This window comes from Oncorhynchus mykiss, chromosome 16 (genome assembly GCF_057628025.1).
Source record: "Oncorhynchus mykiss isolate SJ-2025 chromosome 16, ASM5762802v1, whole genome shotgun sequence".
In the NCBI taxonomy this organism is placed as follows: Eukaryota; Metazoa; Chordata; class Actinopteri; order Salmoniformes; family Salmonidae; genus Oncorhynchus; species Oncorhynchus mykiss.
Window position 1 is genome coordinate 5,470,204 of NC_143037.1, and position 21,873 is coordinate 5,492,076.

Consider the following 21,873-nt stretch of genomic DNA (forward strand, 5'->3'; position numbering starts at 1 on the left):
GGCAGCCCTATGGCAGTCCTATGGCAGCTCTATGGCAGCCCTATGGCAGTCCTATGGCAGTCCTATGGCAGCCCTATGGCAGCTCTATGGCAGTCCTATGGCAGTCCTAACGCAGCCTGACGCTAACCTAGCCGCAACCAGAGCCATAGAGAGCCATAGGCCTCCAGTGGAGAAGCTAACCTAGCCGCTACCAGAGCCATAGAGAGCCATAGGCCTCCAGTGGAGACGCTAACCTATCCGCTACCAGAGCCATAAGCCTCCAGTGGAGACGCTAACCTATCCGCTACAAGAGCCATAGTCCTCCAGTGGAGAAGCTAACCTAGCCGCTACCAGAGCCATAGGCCTCCAGTGGAGATGCTAACCTAGCCGCTACCAGAGCCATAGAGAGCCATAGGCCTCCAGTGGAGAAGCTAGCCTATCCGCTACCAGAGCCATAGTCCTCCAGTGGAGAAGCTAACCTAGTCACCACCAGAGCCATAGAGAGCCATAGGCCTCCAGTGGAGACGCTAACCTAGCCACTACCAGAGCCATAGAGAGCCATAGGCCTCCAGTGGAGAAGCTAACCTAGCCGCTACCAGAGCCATAGAGAGCCATAGGCCTCCAGTGGAGACGCTAACCTATCCGCTACCAGAGCCATAGGCCTCCAGTGGAGAAGCTAACCTAGCCGCTACCAGAGCCATATGCCTCCAGTGGAGAAGCTAACCTAGCCGCTACCAGAGCCATAGTCCTCCAGTGGAGAAGCTAACCTAGCCGCTACCAGAGCCATATGCCTCCAGTGGAGAAGCTAACCTAGCCGCTACCAGAGCCAAAGGCCTCCAGTGGAGACGCTAACCTCTAACCAGTAACAGCTAATCTCCTAGTCCGTGCAGGCAGGATGAGGTATTAGCTCCTTGTTAGCAGATGAAGATGGGATTAAGATCAGAGGGGTTTAGCAGCAAACAACCTGCTTTTCATTGTGTGATCACATCTCTCCAGGGAACGACCAGCAAGCGAAAAAACAACGTATTTTCATTGTGCAATCTCATCGTTCCAGGGAAGGACCACGAAGCAAACAACCTGCTTTTCATTGTGTGATCACATCACTCAAGGGAAGGAGACCCCAAAGGAAGGATCAGCATCATCACCAACAACATGAGAGCTTTCCAGAGCGCTATTCTGCTCCTCGTCTCCCTACTCTTTCTCATTAACGACAGTAAGGACTATTTTGGTTCTCTGGTTCTGGCTTTAATACTGGACAATTTGGGATAATCTATACAATGTTGATCTCTTTATCTCTCTTGTCTCCACTTTCTCCTTTTATTCTTCTATCCATCCAGCTTTTCTTTTTCATTTTTCATCCATCCTCTTTTTTTCATGCCATTTCACTCTTCCTCCTTTCTCAAACTTATTGTTCCCTTGTTTCCTCTTCCTCCTTTCTCAAAGTTATTGTTCCCTTGTTTCCTCTTCCTCCTTTCTCAACCTTATTGTTCCCTTGTTTCCTCTTCCTCCTTTCTCAAATGTATTGTTCCCTTGTTTCCTCTTCCTCCTTTCTCAACCATATTGTTCCCTTGTTTCCTCTTCCTCTTCCTCCTTTCTCAAACTTATTGTTCCCTTGTTTCCTCTTCCTCTTCCTCCTTTCTCAACCATATTGTTCCCTTGTTTCCTCTTCCTCCTTTCTCAACCTTATTGTTCCCTTGTTTCCTCTTCCTCCTTTCTCAAAGTTATTGTTCCCTTGTTTCCTCTTCCTCCTTTCTCAAAGTTATTGTTCCCTTGTTTCCTCTTCCTCCTTTCTCAAAGTTATTGTTCCCTTGTTTCCTCTTCCTCCTTTCTCAAAGTTATTGTTCCCTTGTTTCCTCTTCCTCCTTTCTCAACCTTATTGTTCCCTTGTTTCCTCTTCCTCCTTTCTCAAAGTTATTGTTCCCTTGTTTCCTCTTCCTCCTTTCTCAAACTTATTGTTCCCTTGTTTCCTCTTCCTCTTCCTCCTTTCTCAAATGTATTGTTCCCTTGTTTCCTCTTCCTCCTTTCTCAAAGTTATTGTTCCCTTGTTTCCTCTTCCTCCTTTCTGAAACTCATTGTTCCCTTGTTTCCTCTTCCTCCTTTCTCAAAGTTATTGTTCCCTTGTTTCCTCTTCCTCCTTTCTCAAACTCATTGTTCCCTTGTTTCCTCTTCCTCCTTTCTCAAAGTTATTGTTCCCTTGTTTCCTCTTCCTCCTTTCTCAAATGTATTGTTCCCTTGTTTCCTCTTCCTCCTTTCTGAAACGTATTGTTCCCTTGTTTCCTCTTCCTCCTTTCTGAAACTTATTGTTCCCTTGTTTCCTCTTCCTCTTCCTCCTTTCTCAAACTTATTGTTCCCTTGTTTCCTCTTCCTCCTTTCTCAAATGTATTGTTCCCTTGTTTCCTCTTCCTCCTTTCTCAAAGTTATTGTTCCCTTGTTTCCTCTTCCTCCTTTCTGAAACTCATTGTTCCCTTGTTTCCTCTTCCTCCTTTCTCAAATGTATTGTTCCCTTGTTTCCTCTTCCTCCTTTCTGAAACTTATTGTTCCCTTGTTTCCTCTTCCTCTTCCTCCTTTCTCAAACTTATTGTTCCCTTGTTTCCTCTTCCTCCTTTCTCAAAGTTATTGTTCCCTTGTTTCCTCTTCCTCCTTTCTGAAACTCATTGTTCCCTTGTTTCCTCTTCCTCCTTTCTGAAACTTATTGTTCCCTTGTTTCGTCTTCCTCTTCCTCCTTTCTGAAACTCATTGTTCCCTTGTTTCCTCTTCCTCCTTTCTCAAAGTTATTGTTCCCTTGTTTCCTCTTCCTCCTTTCTCAAACTTAGTGTTCCCTTGTTTCCTCTTCCTCCTTTCTCAAACTTATTGTTCCCTTGTTTCCTCTTCCTCCTTTCTCAAAGTTATTGTTCCCTTGTTTCCTCTTCCTCCTTTCTGAAACGTATTGTTCCCTTGTTTCCTCTTCCTCTTCCTCCTTTCTCAAAGTTATTGTTCCCTTGTTTCCTCTTCCTCATTTCTCAAAGTTATTGTTCCCTTGTTTCCTCTTCCTCCTTTCTCAACCTTATTGTTCCCTTGTTTCCTCTTCCTCCTTTCTCAAAGTTATTGTTCCCTTGTTTCCTCTTCCTCCTTTCTCAAATGTATTGTTCCCTTGTTTCCTCTTCCTCCTTTCTGAAACGTATTGTTCCCTTGTTTCCTCTTCCTCCTTTCTGAAACTTATTGTTCCCTTGTTTCCTCTTCCTCTTCCTCCTTTCTCAAACTTATTGTTCCCTTGTTTCCTCTTCCTCCTTTCTCAAATGTATTGTTCCCTTGTTTCCTCTTCCTCCTTTCTGAAACGTATTGTTCCCTTGTTTCCTCTTCCTCCTTTCTGAAACTTATTGTTCCCTTGTTTCCTCTTCCTCTTCCTCCTTTCTCAAACTTATTGTTCCCTTGTTTCCTCTTCCTCCTTTCTGAAACTTATTGTTCCCTTGTTTCCTCTTCCTCTTCCTCCTTTCTCAAACTTATTGTTCCCTTGTTTCCTCTTCCTCCTTTCTCAAAGTTATTGTTCCCTTGTTTCCTCTTCCTCCTTTCTGAAACTCATTGTTCCCTTGTTTCCTCTTCCTCCTTTCTGAAACTTATTGTTCCCTTGTTTCCTCTTCCTCTTCCTCCTTTCTGAAACTCATTGTTCCCTTGTTTCCTCTTCCTCCTTTCTCAAAGTTATTGTTCCCTTGTTTCCTCTTCCTCCTTTCTCAAACTTAGTGTTCCCTTGTTTCCTCTTCCTCCTTTCTCAAACTTATTGTTCCCTTGTTTCCTCTTCCTCCTTTCTCAAAGTTATTGTTCCCTTGTTTCCTCTTCCTCCTTTCTGAAACGTATTGTTCCCTTGTTTCCTCTTCCTCTTCCTCCTTTCTCAAAGTTATTGTTCCCTTGTTTCCTCTTCCTCATTTCTCAAAGTTATTGTTCCCTTGTTTCCTCTTCCTCCTTTCTCAACCTTATTGTTCCCTTGTTTCCTCTTCCTCCTTTCTCAAAGTTATTGTTCCCTTGTTTCCTCTTCCTCCTTTCTCAAATGTATTGTTCCCTTGTTTCCTCTTCCTCCTTTCTCAAAGTTATTGTTCCCTTGTTTCCTCTTCCTCCTTTCTCAAACTCATTGTTCCCTTGTTTCCTCTTCCTCCTTTCTCAAAGTTATTGTTCCCTTGTTTCCTCTTCCTCCTTTCTCAAATGTATTGTTCCCTTGTTTCCTCTTCCTCCTTTCTGAAACGTATTGTTCCCTTGTTTCCTCTTCCTCCTTTCTGAAACTTATTGTTCCCTTGTTTCCTCTTCCTCTTCCTCCTTTCTCAAACTCATTGTTCCCTTGTTTCCTCTTCCTCCTTTCTCAAATGTATTGTTCCCTTGTTTCCTCTTCCTCCTTTCTGAAACTTATTGTTCCCTTGTTTCCTCTTCCTCTTCCTCCTTTCTCAAACTTATTGTTCCCTTGTTTCCTCTTCCTCCTTTCTCAAAGTTATTGTTCCCTTGTTTCCTCTTCCTCCTTTCTGAAACTCATTGTTCCCTTGTTTCCTCTTCCTCCTTTCTGAAACTTATTGTTCCCTTGTTTCCTCTTCCTCTTCCTCCTTTCTGAAACTCATTGTTCCCTTGTTTCCTCTTCCTCCTTTCTCAAAGTTATTGTTCCCTTGTTTCCTCTTCCTCCTTTCTCAAACTTAGTGTTCCCTTGTTTCCTCTTCCTCCTTTCTCAAACTTATTGTTCCCTTGTTTCCTCTTCCTCCTTTCTCAAATGTATTGTTCCCTTGTTTCCTCTTCCTCCTTTCTGAAACGTATTGTTCCCTTGTTTCCTCTTCCTCTTCCTCCTTTCTCAAAGTTATTGTTCCCTTGTTTCCTCTTCCTCATTTCTCAAAGTTATTGTTCCCTTGTTTCCTCTTCCTCCTTTCTGAAACTTATTGTTCCCTTGTTTCCTCTTCCTCCTTTCTCAAAGTTATTGTTCCCTTGTTTCCTCTTCCTCATTTCCTCAAAGTTATTGTTCCCTTGTTTCCTCTTCCTCCTTTCTGAAACTTATTGTTCCCTTGTTTCCTCTTCCTCCTTTCTCAAAGTTATCGTTCCCTTGTTTCCTCTTCCTCCTTTCTCAAAGTTATTGTTCCCTTGTTCCCTCTTCCTCATTTCTCAGAGTTATTGTTCCCTTGTTTCCTCTTCTGTCTTCTGTTTCGTCTCCTTTCTTCTTCCTCTTCTTCTTCTTCCAGACTTTATCTCTCTCTCCTGGCCCTCTCTCTTGCATAACCTCTTCCAACTTCCAGAAACTGTTGCTTCTGACTTGTTCTCTTGTCTTTTACCCCTTTTACCCCTTTCCAGCCTGATCTATTCCACCGCTGTTGTCCTTTTCAATCACACCCTTTTAATTCATCTTCATACTCTTCCAGCACCTCGCTACTGTACTAATTGGTATTGAAGTAATGGACTAATTGGGATTGAGGTAATGGACTAATTGGGATTGAGGTAATGGACTAATTCGGATTGAGGTAATGTACTAATTGGGATTGAGGTAATGTACTAATTGGGATTGAGGTAATGGACTAAATGGGATTGACAAACATACACAATCCATGTCTTGATTGTCTCAAGGCTTAAACATCCTTCTTTAGCCCGGCTCCTCCCCTTCATCTACACTGATTAAAGTGGATTTAACAGGTGACATCGATAAGGGATGAAAACTTTCACCTGGATTCACCTGGTCAGTCTGTGTGTCATGGAAAGAGCAGGCGTTCTTAATGTTTTGTACAATCAGCCTATGTTTCTGACCTTGTATACTTAACTGCCATAACTAATTGGGATTGAGGTAATGTACTAATTGGGATTGAGGTAATGTACTAATTGGGATTGAATTGGGATTGAGGTAATGTACTAATTGGGATTGAGGTAATGGACTAATTGGGATTGAGGTAATGTACTAATTAGGATTGAGGTAATGTACTAATTGGGATTGAGGTAATGGACTAATTAGGATTGAGGTAATGTACTAATTGGGATTGAGGTAATGGACTAATTAGGATTCGAATGTGTATGTGTGACAAACACTGTACCATTGTTTAAGGTTTAATCGTTGTTCTGTGCAATGGCAGTTAAGTATACAAGGTCAGAAACATAGGCTGAGTGTACAAAACATTAAGAACACCTGCTCTTTCCATGACACAGACTGACCAGGTGAATCCAGGTGAAAGCTATGATCCCTTATCGATGTCACCTGTTAAATCCACTTTAATCAGTGTAGATGAAGGGGAGGAGCCGGGCTAAAGAAGGATGTTTAAGCCTTGAGACAATCGAGACATGGATTGTGTATGTTTGTCATTCAGAGGGTGAATGGGCAAGGCAAAAGGTTTAAGTGGCTTTGAACGGAATATGGTGGGTAGGTGCCAGTCACAGCAGTTTGAGTGAGAGAAGAACTGCAACGCTGTTGGGTTTTTCACGCTCAACAGTTTCCTGTGTTTATTAAGAATGGCCCACCACCCAAAGGACATCCAGCCAACTTGACACAACTGTGGGAAGCATTGGAGTCAGTATGGGACAACATTCCTGTAGAACTCTGTCAACATTTTGTAGAGTCAACATGGGCCAGCATCCCTGTGGAACTCTGTCAACATTTTGTAGAGTCAACATGGGCCATCATCCCTGTAGAACTCTGGCAACATTTTGTAGAGTCAACATGGGCCAGCATCCCTGTGGAACTCTGTCAACATTTTGTAGAGTCAGCATGGGCCAGCATCCCTGTGGAACTCTGTCAACACCTTGTAGAGTCAGTATGGGCGAACATCCCTGTGGAACTCTGTCAACATCTTGTAGAGTCGACGCCACGACAAATTGAGGCTCTTCTGAGGCCAAAAAGGGAGGGTGGGTGCAACTCAATATTAGGAAGGTGTTTTGAAGCAGACGTGACGCTGCCAGGCTGACTACGGGGCTGGGGTTCGGTAACTATAGGTGGGACTCCTGTAGTCTACTCAGAGAAACAAGGCGCTGAGGCCCCACACCTCTAGGTGGTGTGTGATGTTCCTCTGTCCTTATATAACTGTGTAAAGCCTTACTGACCTGGTAAGCTACATTGGCTAGTTACGCTACATTGGCTAGTTACGTTACATTGGCTAGTTACGTTACATTGGCTAGTTACGTTACATTGGCTAGTTACGTTACATTGGCTAGTTACGTTACATTGGCTAGTTACGCTACATTGGCTAGTTACGCTACATTGGCTAGTAACGTTACATTGGCTAGTTACGTTACATTGGCTAGTTACGCTACATTGGCTAGTTACGTTACATTGGCTAGTTACGTTACATTGGCTAGTAACGTTACATTGGCTAGTTACGTTACATTGGCTAGTTACGCTACATTGGCTAGTTACGTTAAATTGGCTAGTTACGTTACATTGGCTAGTTACGTTACATTGGCTAGTTACGTTACATTGGCTAGTTACGTTACATTGGCTAGTTACGTTACATTGGCTAGTTACGCTACATTGGCTAGTTACGTTACATTGGCTAGTTACGTTACATTGGCTAGTTACGCTACATTGGCTAGTTACATTACATTGGCTAATTACGCTACATTGGCTAGTTACGTTACATTGGCTAGTTACGTTACATTGGCTAGTTACGCTACATTGGCTAGTTACGTTACATTGGCTAGTTACGCTACATTGGCTAGTTACGTTACATTGGCTAGTTACGTTACATTGGCTAGTTACGCTACATTAGCTAGTTACGCTACATTGGCTAGTTACGTTACATTGGCTAGTTACATTACATTGGCTAGTTACGTTACATTGGCTAGTTACGTTACATTGGCTAGTTACGGTACATTGGCTAGTTACGGTACATTGGATAGTTACGCTACATTGGCTAGTTACGTTACATTGGCTAGTTACGGTACATTGGCTAGTTACGTTACATTGGATAGTTACAATACATTGGCTAGTTACGCTACATTGGCTAGTTACGTTACATTGGCTAGTTACGTTGCATTGGCTAGTTACATTACATTGGCTAGTTACGGTACATTGGCTAGTTACGGTACATTGGCTAGTTACGCTACATTGGCTAGTTATGTTACATTGGCTAGTTACGTTACATTGGCTAGTTACGTTACATTGGCTAGTTACGCTACATTGGCTAGTTACGTTACATTGGCTAGTTACGTTACATTGGCTAGTTACGTTACATTGGCTAGTTACGTTACCTTGGCTAGTTACGTTACATTGGCTAGTTACGCTACATTGGCTAGTTACGTTACATTGGCTAGTTACGCTACGTTCCTGACGTCTGGTGTTGTTCTGTTTAAAAGAACGTAACGAGACAGAGTTAAGTCTGACGTTTACTTTGAATCAAATCTCTGATTACAACGTAAATGCAATGATGATATCACATTTCTGACAGTAACACGATAAGCCAGACAGTCAGCACTGAGCACGTCACAACATGTATCATCAATTTAAAACAGGGTGTTTACTCATCGCCTGGTTGGACAGCTGACATGGTGTTATGTCTTTACCCTAGTCTGTAACAGGGGTGGTCCGGTCTCTACTGTCTGTGACAGGGGTGGTCCAGTCTGTACTGTACTGTCTGTAACAGGGGTGGTCCAGGCTCTACTGTAATGTCTGTAACAGGGGTGGTCCAGTCTCTACTGTACTGTCTGTAACAGGGGTGGTCCAGTCTCTACTGTCTGTAACAGGGGTGGTCCAGTCTCTACTGTACTGTAACAGGGGTGGTCCAGTCTCTACTGTCTGTAACAGGGGTGGTCAAAGGCTCTACTGTCTGTAACAGGGGTGGTCCAGTCTCTACTGTCTGTAACAGGGGTGGTCCAGTCTCTACTGTCTGTAACAGGGGTGGTCCAGTCTCTACTGTACTGTCTGTAACAGGGGTGGTCCAGTCTCTACTGTCTGTAACAGGGGTGGTCCAGTCTCTACTGTACTGTAACAGGGGTGGTCCAGTCTCTACTGTACTGTCTGTAACAGGGGTGGTCCAGTCTCTACTGTACTGTAACAGGGGTGGTCCAGTCTCTACTGTCTGTAACAGGGGTGGTCCAGTCTCTACTGTCTGTAACAGGGGTGGTCCAGTTTCTACTGTCTGTAACAGGGGTGGTCCAGTCTCTACTGTCTGTAACAGGGGTGGTCCAGTCTCTACTGTCTGTAACAGGGGTGGTCCAGTCTCTACTGTACTGTCTGTAACAGGGGTGGTCCAGTCTCTACTGTCTGTAACAGGGGTGGTCCAGTCTCTACTGTCTGTAACAGGGGTGGTCCAGTCTCTACTGTACTGTCTGTAACAGGGGTGGTCCAGTCTCTACTGTACTGTCTGTAACAGGGGTGGTCCAGTCTCTACTGTCTGTAACAGGGGTGGTTCAGTCTCTACTGTACTGTAACAGGGGTGGTCCAGTCTCTACTGTCTGTAACAGGGGTGGTCCAGTCTCTACTGTACTGTCTGTAACAGGGGTGGTCCAGTCTCTACTGTCTGTAACAGGGGTGGTTCAGTCTCTACTGTCTGTAACAGGGGTGGTCCAGTCTCTACTGTACTGTAACAGGGGTGGTCCAGTCTCTACTGTCTGTAACAGGGGTGGTCCAGTCTCTACTGTACTGTCTGTAACAGGGGTGGTCCAGTCTCTACTGTACTGTAACAGGGGTGGTTCAGTCTCTACTGTCTGTAACAGGGGTGGTCCAGTCTCTACTGTACTGTCTGTAACAGGGGTGGTTCAGTCTCTACTGTACTGTCTGTAACAGGGGTGGTCCAGTCTCTACTGTCTGTAACAGGGGTGGTCCAGTCTCTACTGTACTGTAACAGGGGTGGTCCAGTCTCTACTGTCTGTAACAGGGGTGGTCCAGTCTCTACTGTACTGTCTGTAACAGGGGTGGTCCAGTCTCTACTGTCTGTAACAGGGGTGGTTCAGTCTCTACTGTCTGTAACAGGGGTGGTCCAGTCTCTACTGTACTGTCTGTAACAGGGGTGGTCCAGTCTCTACTGTACTGTCTGTAACAGGGGTGGTCCAGTCTCTACTGTACTGTCTGTAACAGGGGTGGTCCAGTCTCTACTGTCTGTAACAGGGGTGGTCCAGTCTCTACTGTACTGTCTGTAACAGGGGTGGTCCAGTCTCTACTGTACTGTCTGTAACAGGGGTGGTCAAAGGCTCTACTGTCTGTAACAGGGGTGGTTCAGTCTCTACTGTCTGTAACAGGGGTGGTCCAGTTTCTACTGTCTGTAACAGGGGTGGTCCAGTCTCTACTGTACTGTCTGTAACAGGGGTGGTCCAGTCTCTACTGTACTGTCTGTAACAGGGGTGGTCCAGTCTCTACTGTCTGTAACAGGGGTGGTCCAGTCTCTACTGTCTGTAATAGGGGTGGTCCAGTCTCTACTGTCTGTAACAGGGGTGGTCCAGTTTCTACTGTCTGTAACAGGGGTGGTCCAGTCTCTACTGTCTGTAACAGGGGTGGTCCAGTTTCTACTGTCTGTAACAGGGGTGGTCCAGTCTCTACTGTCTGTAACAGGGGTGGTTCAGTCTCTACTGTACTGTAACAGGGGTGGTCAAAGGCTCTACTGTCTGTAACAGGGGTGGTCCAGTCTCTACTGTCTGTAACAGGGGTGGTCCAGTGAACAACACATTTGTGTTGTTTGTCTTCAGAGACCTGTTAGATGCCTCACTCTGACCTGGCAGAGTCATCCCTGGCTGTTTTCTGTAGCTGCACGCTGCTTGGTTAACGTCTCGGCAGTCAAAACGAGTTACAGCGACGTCATTACAACATATTTGTGATGACTTGGCGATGTCATGGTCAGGTTGAATGCTGCTTTGTAAGCCGATGTTGTGGAAAAATACGTTTTATTTGGTTGGATGGATGTGGTTGTACGGCTGCATTGTAACGCTTGTCTTCGTCCCTCTCAGACGAGGAGTAAGACATGTCAGACCAATGCGCAGCGTGGTAAGTGTCCATATTGTATTTAATACGGATACTGAACACTTGAACAAAAACAATAAAAACGACAAAAAAACTAACCGTCTTGAACGGTGCAGCAAAACACAGATCAGAAAATAATCACCTCAACATTTTGTAGAGGTGAAACCAGGCTACCTATGTATGGTTCTCAATCAGGGACAACGGTTGACAGCTGCGCCCTGACTAAAACAAAGACAAAACAAAGGAACTAAGCTTCTGTATTGGGTTGTCTATGCTGGGTATGTTGTCTTTGTGTTCTCTATGCTTGGTGCATGTATCATAACTCATTGCAGAGAATTATGAGAAGTGAGTGTACTGTATATAATACTGTGGGCATTTAGTTTTATGTCGGTGTTTTTTAACAACAGTACTGTAACATGTCTCCTCAGGCCAGTGTTGAATCCACCGTTAATCGTGTAGTCCTCTCTCTGTCTCTCTCTCTCTCTCCTCCTCTCTCTCCCCCTCTCTCTCTCTCTCTCTCTCTCTCTCTCTCTCTCTCCTCCTCTCTCTGTCTCTCTCTCTCTCTCTCCTCCTCCTCTCTCTCTCTCTCTCTCTCTCTCTCTCTCTCTCTCCTCCTCCTTTCTCTGTCTCTCCCTCTCTCTCTCTCTCGCTCCTCCTCTCTCTCTCTCTGTCTCTCTCCTCCTCCTCTCTCTGTCTCTCTCTCTCTCCTCCTCCTCTCTCTGTCTCTCTCTCTCTCTCCTCCTCTCTCTCCTCCTCTCTCTCTCTCTCTCTCTCTCTCTCCTCCTCTCTCTCTCTCTCTCTCTTTCTCTCTCTCCTCCTCTCTCTCTCTCTCTCTCTCTCTCTCTCTCTCCTTTTCTCTCTCTCTCCTCACCTCTCTGTCTCTCTCTCTCTCCTCCTCATCTCTCTCTCCCATCTCTCTCTTTCATATCTCTCTTTCATCTCTCTCTCTCATCCTCTCTCTTTCATATCTCTCGCTCATCTCTTCTCTCTCTTTCTCTCTCATATCTCTCTCACTCTCTCATCTCTCCCTCGCATCTCTCATCTCTCTCTCTCCCTGACTCTTTCTAAGGCTTTCATTCTCTTCCTCTCTCTTCCTCTCCTAATGTTCTCTGTCTTCCTCTCTTTGTCCAGGTGAAGCCCTACAATGCTATACCTGCATGGGTTCTAGTGATGAAGACTGCAATCGTCAGGGCTCAAAAACCTGTCCAAGCTACTCTGACGCTTGCGCTGTAGTACGAGGACACGGAAGTGAGTTAAACAGTGAGTGTGTAATCTACAACTCTGGTACCCTGCAAACCATGACCCATTTATGTAGTTTACATGGGTCAAATGTACTGGGTTCATACACTGCTTGTTACGTGAGTAAGTGTGTGTTTGTGTGTGTGTGTGTGTGTGTGTGTGTGTGTGTGTGTGTGTGTGTGTGTGTGTGTGTGTGTGTGTTTGCACATGCTTGTGTCCTGAGTGTGTCTGAGGACATGACAGACTGTTCTGTCTGGACCCCCAGCCCAGACACAGCAGGGAGTTGGGGGAAGTCCCAGCGGGGACATGAAGAGATAACAGAGACTTACATTCAGGGTCTTAATTAGGATGATTATATGTTTGTTGATGTCGTTGCAACATTTTGGTATCCGTCCCGAAATGACCAGTTTCCTCAGAAATCCAGGTATATGATCCCTGGAATCAGGAAAGAATGAGCAGGAAAGGCAGAATCCTGTACGAGAAACTGGATCTCTGGAAAATTTGGGGAAAATGTTATGAATTTTTGCAAACCTAGTTCAGAAATGATGAAATCAAACTTGGTCCAGATCTGTGTGTCTCTGGTCTGGTCCCAGATCTGTGTGTCTCTGGTCTGGTCCCAGATCTGTGTGTCTCTAGTCTGGTCCCAGATCTGTGTGTCTCTGGTCTGGTCCCAGATCTGTGTGTCTCTGGTCTGCTCCCAGATCTATGTGTCTCTGGTCTGGTCCCAGATCTGTATGTCTCTGGTCTGGTCCCAGATCTGTGTGTTTTTGGTCTGGTCCCAGATCTGTGTGTCTCTGGTCTGGTCCCAGATCTGTGTGTCTCTGGTCTGGTCCCAGATCTGTGTGTCTCTGGTCTGGTCCCAGATCTGTGTTTCTCTGGTCTGGTCCCAGATCTGTGTGTCTCTGGTCTGGTCCCAGATCTGTGTGTCTCTGATCTGGTCCCAGATCTGTGTGTCTCTGGTCTGGTCCCAGATCTGTGTGTCTCTGGTCTGCTCCCAGATCTGTGTGTCTCTGGTCTGGTCCCAGATATGTGTGTCTCTGGTCTGGTCCCAGATCTGTGTGTTTTTGGTCTGGTCCCAGATCTGTGTGTCTCTGGTCTGGTCCCAGATCTGTGTGTCTCTGATCTGGTCCCAGATCTGTGTGTCTCTGGTCTGGTCCCAGATCTTTGTGTCTCTGATCTGGTCCCAGATCTGTGTGTCTCTGGTCTGGTCCCAGATCTGTGTGTCTCTGGTCTGGTCCCAGATCTGTGTGTCTCTGGTCTGGTCCCAGATCTGTGTGTCTCTGGTCTGGTCCCAGATCTGCGTGTCTCTAATCTGGTCCCAGATCTGTCCATATAGTTGCTTGTGAAAGTGTCCACTTCCTTAGCATTTTTTCCTATTTTGTTTCCTTCCAACCTGGAATTAAAATAGATTTTTTGGGGGGTTTGTATCATTTGATTTACACAACACTTTGAAGATGCAACATCTTTTCTATTTTATTCTAAATATTTTTTTATTGTGAAATAAGACCAAAAAGAAACACAGAAAACTTGAACTATCCCCCCCAAAGTCAATACTTTGTAGAGCCACCTTTTGCAGCCATTACAGCTGCAAGTCTCTTGGGGTTTGTCTCTATAAACTTGGCACATCTAGCCACTGGGATTTTTGCCCATTCTTCAATGTAAAACTGCTCCAGCTCCTTCAAGTTGGATGGGTTCCGCTGGTGTACAGCAATCTTTAAGTTATACCAAAGATTCTCAATTGGATTGAGGTCTGGGCTTTGACTAGGCCATTCCAAGACATTTAAATGTTTCCCCTTAAACCACTTGTGTGTTGCTTTAGCAGTATTCTTAGGGTCATTGTCCTGCTGGAAGGTGAACCTCCGTCCCAGTCTCAAATCTCTGGAAGACAAACATGTTTCCCTCAAGAATTTTAGCACCATCCATCAATTCCTTCAATTCTGACCAGTTTCCCAAGTCAATGCCAATGAAAAACATCCCCACAGCATTATGCTGCCACCACAATGCTTCACTGTGGAGATGGTATTCTCGGGGTGATGAGAGGTGTTGGGTTTGTGCCAGACATAGCGTTTTCCTTGATGGCCAAAAAAGCTAAATTTAGTCTCATCTGACCAGTACCTTCTTCCATATGTTTGGGGAGTCTCCCACATGCCTTTTGGCAAACACCAAACGTGTTGCTTATTTTTGTCTTTAAGCAATGGCTTTTCTCTGGCCACTCTTCCGTAAAGCCCAGCTCTGTTGAGAGAGATACTCCAATCTCCACCGTGGAGCGTTACAGCTCCTTCAGGGTTATCTTTGGTCCCTTTGTTGCCTCTCTGATTAATGCCCTCCGTGCCTGGTCCGTGAGTTTTAGTATCGACCCTCTCTTGACAGGTTTGCTGTGGTGCCATATTCTTTACATTTTTAAATAATGAATTTAATGGTGCTTCGTGGGATGTTCAAAGATTCGGATATTTTTTAAATAACTCAACCCTGATCTGTACTTCTCCACAACTTTGTCCCTGACCTGTTTGGAGAACTCCTTGGTCTTCACGGTGCCGCTTGCTTGGTGGTGCCCCTTGCTTAATGGTTTTGCAGACTCTTGGCCTTTCAGAACAGGTGTATATATACTGAGATCATGTGACAGATCATGTGACACTTAGACTGCACACAGGTGGACGTTATTTAACAAATTATGTGACTTCTGAAGGAAATTGGTTGCACCAGATCTTATTTAGGGGCTTCATAGCAAAGGGGGTGAATACACTTTTCTGTTTTTTTTCTTAATTTCACTTCTGGCCAGCAGCTAATGGGGATCCCTGATAAATACAAACGCAAATACCTGCAGGCATTATGTAAAATGTTACCCTGTGTATTAACAAAGGCATTTCAATGTTAATCTCTCTTCTCCCTCTGCACTCTCTCACCCCTGCTCCCTCTCCATTCATACTTTGTCTCGCTCTCGCTCTCTCTCTTTTTTCTCTGTCAATATCTCTCCTTCTCTCTCTCTCTCTCCCTTTTTCTGTATCTCTTTCTCTTTCTGTCTCTCTCTCTGTTTCTCTCTTTCTCTCTCTCTCTCTCTCTCTCTCTCTCTCTCTCTCTCTCTCTCTCTCTCAGGCGGAGTGATGAAGTCCTGCTCCTACAAGTCTTTCTGTAGCCAGGCCAACAGTCAGGGTTACCGGTCACCAGGGGTCAGAGTTCACTGCTGTTTCTCTGATGACTGCAACGTGACAGGAAACGTATCCAAGCTGGAAGGAAGTCTCAGCTACCTGTTGCTCCTCCTTCCCCTGCTCCTCCACTGGATCTCAAACTAAACATATAACCCAGCACAAACCAACAGCCATGCCAACTACCCCACCACTACCCCACCAACCTCCCTTCTCTACCCTACTCTCAAACTAAACCCAGCACAAACCAACAGCCATGCCAACTACCCCACCTACCTCCCTTCCCTACCCTCTTCTCAAACTAAACCCAGCACAAACCAACAGCCATGCCAACTACCCCACCTACCTCCCTTCCCTACCCTACTCTACCCGACTCAAACCCCACCTCTCCAAGCCTCAGCTACCATCCCCACTCTGGCCGACTACGCCATCTAACTCTGCCATCTAACTCTGCCTATCTAAAGTATCTAAAGTAACACACAATAAAATAACCATTGATATCACCATATAACCAACCCAGAACAAACCAACCGATAACAACCCAGAACAAACCCAAACCAGAACAACCCCAAACCAGAACAACCCCAACTCAGAACAAACCCAGAACAACCCCAACCCCAACTCAGAACAAACCCAACCCAGAACAAACCCACCCAGAACAAACCCAACCCAGAATAAACCCAACCCAACCCAAACCAAAATAACCTACAACAAACCCAACCCAACACAAACCAACCTAACCTACAACAAACCCAACCTACAACAAACCCAACCCAAACCAACCTAACCTACAACAAACCCAACCCAAACCAACCTAACTTACAACAAACCCAACCCAAACCAACCTAACCTACAACAAACCCAACCCAAACCAACCTAACCTACAACAAACCCAACCCAAACCAACCTAACCTAAACCCAGTCATACCAACTAACTACCCATATCTACTGTACCCGCCACTCCCAATCTAAGTACGACCAACTATGTAATCTAACTCCTCGCCATCCAACGTTCCCAGCCTTATAGGAAACCCATATGCTTCAGCAACACCTTCTCTAGCCTCCACCTACATCTCTTCATCCTTCTCTAGCCTCCACCTACATCTCTTCATCCTTCTCTAGCCTCCACCTACATCTCTTCATCCTTCTCTAGCCTCCACCTACATCTCTTCATCCTTCTCTAGCCTCCACCTACAGCTCTTCGTCCTTCTCTAGCCTCCACCTACATCTCTTCGTCCTTCTCTAGCCTCCACCTACATCTCTTCATCCTTCTCTAGCCTCCACCTACATCTCTTCATCCTTCTCTAGTCTCCACCTACAGCTCTTCATCCTTCTCTAGCCTCCACCTACATCTCTTCATCCTTCTCTAGCCTCCACCTACATCTCTTCATCCTTCTCTAGCCTTCACCTACATCTCTTCATCCTTCTCTAGCCTCCACCTACATCTCTTCATCCTTCTCTAGCCTCCACCTACATCTCTTCATCCTTCTCTAGCCTCCACCTACAGCTCTTCATCCTTCTCTAGCCTCCACCTACAGCTCTTCATCCTTCTCTAGCCTCCACCTACAGCTCTTCATCCTTCTCTAGCCTCCACCTACAGCTCTTCATCCTTCTCTAGCCTCCACCTACAGCTCCTCAAGACATGCAGACATCCTTATAGCCTCCACCTACAGCTCCACAAGACATGCAGACATCCTTATAGCCTCCACCTACAGCTCCTCAAGACATGCAGACATCCTTATAGCCTCCACCTACAGCTCCTCAAGACATGCAGACATCCTTATAGCCTCCACCTACAGCTCCTCAAGACATGCAGACATCCTTGTCCCATCCTTCTCTAACTAATTTCTTCACAATCTTTCACTCTAACCCAAACCCTGTCCAACACCAACATTTAATTCATTCCATTCCTCAAACAACAGCAACACACACGGCCGCTAAATCATGCTTGTGCATGTGTGGACAATAGAAAGTGTCATAAGATGGGTTGTAACTAAAGATCTGGACCGGTTCTAATCTGGTACTCCTAAAGATGATTGGCTGGACGTACAGGTGTTCAAGCCAATCACAGTCCATCTCACTATTTATCAGGTCTGAATGTATTTTGGAACTATGGGATTGAAGGAACTTAACCTGGTCCAAGATCTGTTTGTGCTGTCTTGCCAACCTCCCATGGCCGTTGTCACGAGTTGGCAAGACATTCGTTTCGGAAATCCCAGACCCAGGGCAGATTCTCTTGGTTGTTGCAGAGAGAGTCCTCTTCAGAGAGACGTCTCTCCCAACAATTCAAGAGTTTGGGTCAGCAGAGTTTAAATGTGGGTGGGAATTGTGCTGTTTACACTAAAGGCAACAAGCGGATAAGTCAGTGACATGAGAAAGCTGGATGTCCCAACTCCTTCCTGTCTTCTATGCCAAGCTGACATTGTACAGAGGTGTAAGAACATTGGTACTTTGTGGGAGGCTACCTGTCTTTCTAGAGAGACTAGCAAGGCAGCTCAAACATATCTAGGTCCAGGCTACTAGACAAAGGGCACAGGTATACAATTACTAATCAAATGGGAATAGGGATCCAGGTGTGCCTAATGACATTTCCGGAGGGATCCGTGACAGCGACATGTTTTAGAGTGGCCTTTTATTGCCCCCAGCACAAGGTACACCTGTGTAATGATCATGCTGTTTAATTAGTTTATTGATATGCCACACCTGTTAGGTGGATGGATTATCTTAGCAAAGGAGAAATGCTCACTAACAGGGATGTAAACACATTTGTGCACAAAATGCGTTTTTTTGTACGTGTGGAACATTTCTGGGTCACTTTACATGTTGCGTTTATATTTTTGTTCAGTTTAGAAAGAAAATAGAAAAATAACATTTGCGAGACAAGGTGAAGAAAGGAGAGATGAGATGAGGGAAAGAGAGATAAGGAGAGGGAAGGAGAGATAAGGTGAGGGAAGGAGAGATGAGGTGAGGGAAAGAGAGATGAGGTGAGGGAAGGAGAGATGAGGTGAGGGAAGGAGCGATGAGGTGAGGGAAGGAGCGATGAGGTGAGGGAAGGAGCGATGAGGTGAGGGAAGGAGCGATAAGGTGAGGGAAGGAGAGATAAGGTGAGGGAAAGAGAGATAAGGTGAGGGAAAGAGAGATGAGGTGAGGGAAGGAGAGATGAGGTGAGGGAAGGAGAGATGAGGGGAGGGAAGGAGAGATAAGGTGAGGGAAAGAGAGATAAGGTGAGTGAAAGAGAGATGAGGTGAGGGAAGGAGAGATGAGGTGAGGGAAGGAGAGATGAGGGGAGGGAAGGAGAGATACAGAGAGAAGGTGAGGGAAGGAGAGAGAAGGTGAGGGAAGGAGAGATAATGTGAGGGAAGGAGAGATAAGGTGAGAGAAAGAGAGATAAGGTGAGGGAAGGAGAGAGAAGGAGAGGGAAGGAGCGATAAGGTGAGGGGAGAGATGAGGAGTGGAAGGAGAGATAAGGTGAGGGAAGGAGAGAGAAGGAGAGGGAAGGAGAGATAAGGTGAGGGAAGGAAAGAGAAGGTGAGGGAAGGAGAGAGAAGGTGAGGGAAGGAGAGAGAAGGTGAGGGAAGGAGAGATAAGGTGAGGGAAGGAGAGATGAGGTGAGGGAAGGAGAGATGAGGTGAAGGAAGGAGAGATACGGAGAGAAGGTGAGGAAAGGAGAGAGAAGGTGAGGGAAGGAGAGATAATGTGAGGGAAGGAGAGATAAGGTGAGGGAAGGATAGATAAGGAGAGATAATGAGAGGGAAGGAGAGATAAGGTGAGGGAAGGGGAGATAAGGTGAGGGAAGGAGAGATGAGGTGAGGGAAAGAGAGATGAGGTGAGGGAAGGAGAGATGAGGTGAGGGAAGGAGCGATGAGGTGAGGGAAGGAGCGATGAGGTGAGGGAAGAAGCGATGAGGTGAGGGAAGGAGCGATAAGGTGAGGGAAGGAGAGATAAGGTGAGGGAAGGAGAGATGAGGTGAGGGAAGGAGAGATGAGGTGAGGGAAGGAGAGATGAGGTGAAGGAAGGAGAGATACGGAGAGAAGGTGAGGAAAGGAGAGAGAAGGTGAGGGAAGGAGAGATAATGTGAGGGAAGGAGAGATAAGGTGAGGGAAGGAGAGAGAAGGTGAGGGAATGAGAGATGAGGAGGGGAAGGAGAGATGAGGAGGGGAAGGAGAGATGAGGAGGGGAAGGAGAGATGAGGAGGGGAAGGAGAGATGAGGAGGGGAAGGAGAGATAAGGTGAGGGAAGGAGAGATAAGGAGAGGGAAGGAGAGATAAGGTGAGGGAAGGAGCGATAAGGTGAGGGGAGGAGAGATGAGGAGGGGAAGGAGAGATAAGGTGAGGGAAGCAGAGATAAGGAGAGGGAAGGAGAGATAATCTGAGGGAAGGAGAGATAAGGTGAGGGAAGGAGAGATAAGGAGAGGGATGGAGAGAGAAGGTGAGGGAAGGAGAGAGAAGGTGAGGGAAGGAGCGATAAGGTGAGGGGAGGAGAGATGAGGAGGGGAAGGAGAGATAAGGTGAGGGAAGGAGAGATAAGGAGAGATAAGGTGAGGGAAGGAGAGATAAGGAGAGGGATGGAGAGAGAAGGTGAGGGAAGGAGAGATAAGGTGAGGGAAGGAGAGAGAAGGTGAGGGAAGGAGAGATAAGGTGAGGGAAGGAGAGATAAGGAGAGGGAAGGAACTCTACACCTACCCCACTGGGCACACACTGGTTGAATAAACATTGGTTCAACGTCATATGTCAACCTATTTTGATGTGGAATCAACGTGGACAACACATTTGAATTCACGAAAAAGGTCATCAACCAGCATCGTAACCATTGACATTTGAGTAAAATTTCAACTAAAGTACAATGACTTCTTAAACTGATCAGAGACCAGGCTAGAATCTCTTATCTTTAGAGCAAAGATCTTCTTCAAAAAAGAAACTCAACATTGGAAAAAAAAAGGACAATCGTTGGAAGAACTAGGAACAATCTACTCCCACTGTCGTTTGTAACTCTATGTAACTCTATGTGTGTTCGACTCCTCCGTGATCGAACCAATAGTGATGATCTAAACTAAAGAAAGCAATGTTCAACTTATTTTTCTCCCTCTGTCGTCAACTGTAAATAATAAATTCAATAAAATAGTTTTTCATTTCTGCATTTCCATTGTGTCAGTAAATATATTAATTTATGAAGAATATATAGTTATCTTTTTAAGAAACTAAAGCCTTTGGGTGGATCATCAATTGAGATGTATTAGAATGGTAAACAGTTTCAACCAATGTGTTTTATTACAGAGTTATCACAGATTGATATAATAGACATGTAAATTAATTATTAACCATTTATAAATTACTCACAAACCATCTTATCATTTATTTTGATTCAAGCCACTATAGTATATCACTCGTTCGTATATAATCACATTTGGGAAGAAGTTTCTATCAAGTCAAGTGAGGTTCGTCATGTTATCCATAACCTAATGTAGCAGGCGTAAAAGAAACACCTGAAACTAGATCCCCTTCAAACTACCTGTTGGGGGAGGTTCTCTTCTGCACTGTTCAACCAATCCAGTAAATGTGGAGGAGGAGTTAAGATGGACTGTTGCTTTGTTAACGTCCAAAAGCTGAAGTTGTGTCACAGGCTCTCTTTCCATTTCCCCTGACAACCAGAACATCCACAGGCTCTCTTTCCATTTCCCCTGACAACCAGAACATCCACAGGCTCTCTTTCCATTTTCCCTGAAAACCAAAACATCCACAGGCTCTCTTTCCATTTCCCCTGACAACCAAAACACCCACAGGCTCTCTTTCCATTTTCCCTGACAACCAAAACACCCACAGGCTCTCTTTCCATTTCCCCTGACAACCAAAACACCCACAGGCTCTCTTTCCATTTCCCCTAACAACCAAAACACCCACAGGCTCTCTTTCCATTTTCCCTGAAAACCAAAACATCCACAGGCTCTCTTTCAATTTTCCCTGACAACCAAAACACCCACAGGCTCTCTTTCCATTTTCCCTGACAACAGGAACATCCACAGGCTCTCTTTCCATTTCCCTTGTAAACCAGAACATCCAGTTGTTGGGGACTCAGCAGAGGCAGTGGCGACCCATCATTCAGGGCAGGTTGAGCAGAGCCCACATTTTTTTGCAAAAAAATCTAACATATATATATATACACACTACCGGTCAAAAGTTTAAGAACACCTACTCATTCAATTTCCCACCATAATTTGCAAATAAATTCATAAAAAATCCTACAATGTGATTTTCTGGATTTTTTTTCTCATTTTGTCTGTCATAGTTGAAGTGTACCTATGATGAAAATTACAGGCCTCTCTCATCTTTTTAAGTGGGAGAACTTGCACAATTGGTGGCTGACTAAATGCTTTTTTGCCCCACTGTATATAGCCCTTCTTACATCAGCTGACATCTCAAAGTGCTGTACAGAAACCCAGCCTAAAACCCCAAGGAGAAGTACTCCAGATATAACAAACTGACCCTAGCCACCCGACATAAACTAATGCAGCATAAATACTGGAGGCTGAGACAGGAGGGGTCAGGAGACACTGTGGCCCCATTCGATGATACTCCCGGACAGGGCCAAACAGACAGCATATAACCCCACCCACTTTGCCAAAGCACAGCCCCCACACCACTAGAGAGA

General features: G+C 45.3%; 1 protein-coding gene across 2 annotated transcripts; it reads left to right on the forward strand.

Annotated features, from left to right (window-relative positions):
• Positions 1-966: 966 nt before the first annotated feature.
• ly6pge (lymphocyte antigen 6 family member pge) lies at positions 967-20,364 on the forward strand. Of its 2 annotated transcripts, none has more exons than XM_036945848.2 (3): positions 967-1,192; positions 11,978-12,106; positions 15,179-20,364. In XM_036945848.2, exons 1-3 carry the CDS (start codon positions 1,132-1,134, stop codon positions 15,373-15,375), a joined length of 387 nt encoding a protein of 128 aa, XP_036801743.2. In that variant the 5' UTR covers positions 967-1,131; the 3' UTR covers positions 15,376-20,364. The 2 variants fall into 2 exon arrangements, with proteins under 2 accessions (XP_036801743.2, XP_036801744.2); XM_036945849.2 differs by having other exon boundaries at positions 11,978-12,094.
• The last annotated feature ends 1,509 nt before the right edge of the window (positions 20,365-21,873 follow it).

Coding starts and splice junctions, on each gene's coding strand:
- ly6pge (XM_036945848.2), top strand. CDS start 1,132: ATGAGAGCTTTCCAGAGCGCTATTCTGCTCCTCGTCTCCCTACTCTTT. Junction 1,193..11,977: donor ACTCTTTCTCATTAACGACA/GTAAGGACTATT, acceptor CTCTTTGTCCAG/GTGAAGCCCTACAATGCTAT. Junction 12,107..15,178: donor ACACGGAAGTGAGTTAAACA/GTGAGTGTGTAA, acceptor TCTCTCTCTCAG/GCGGAGTGATGAAGTCCTGC.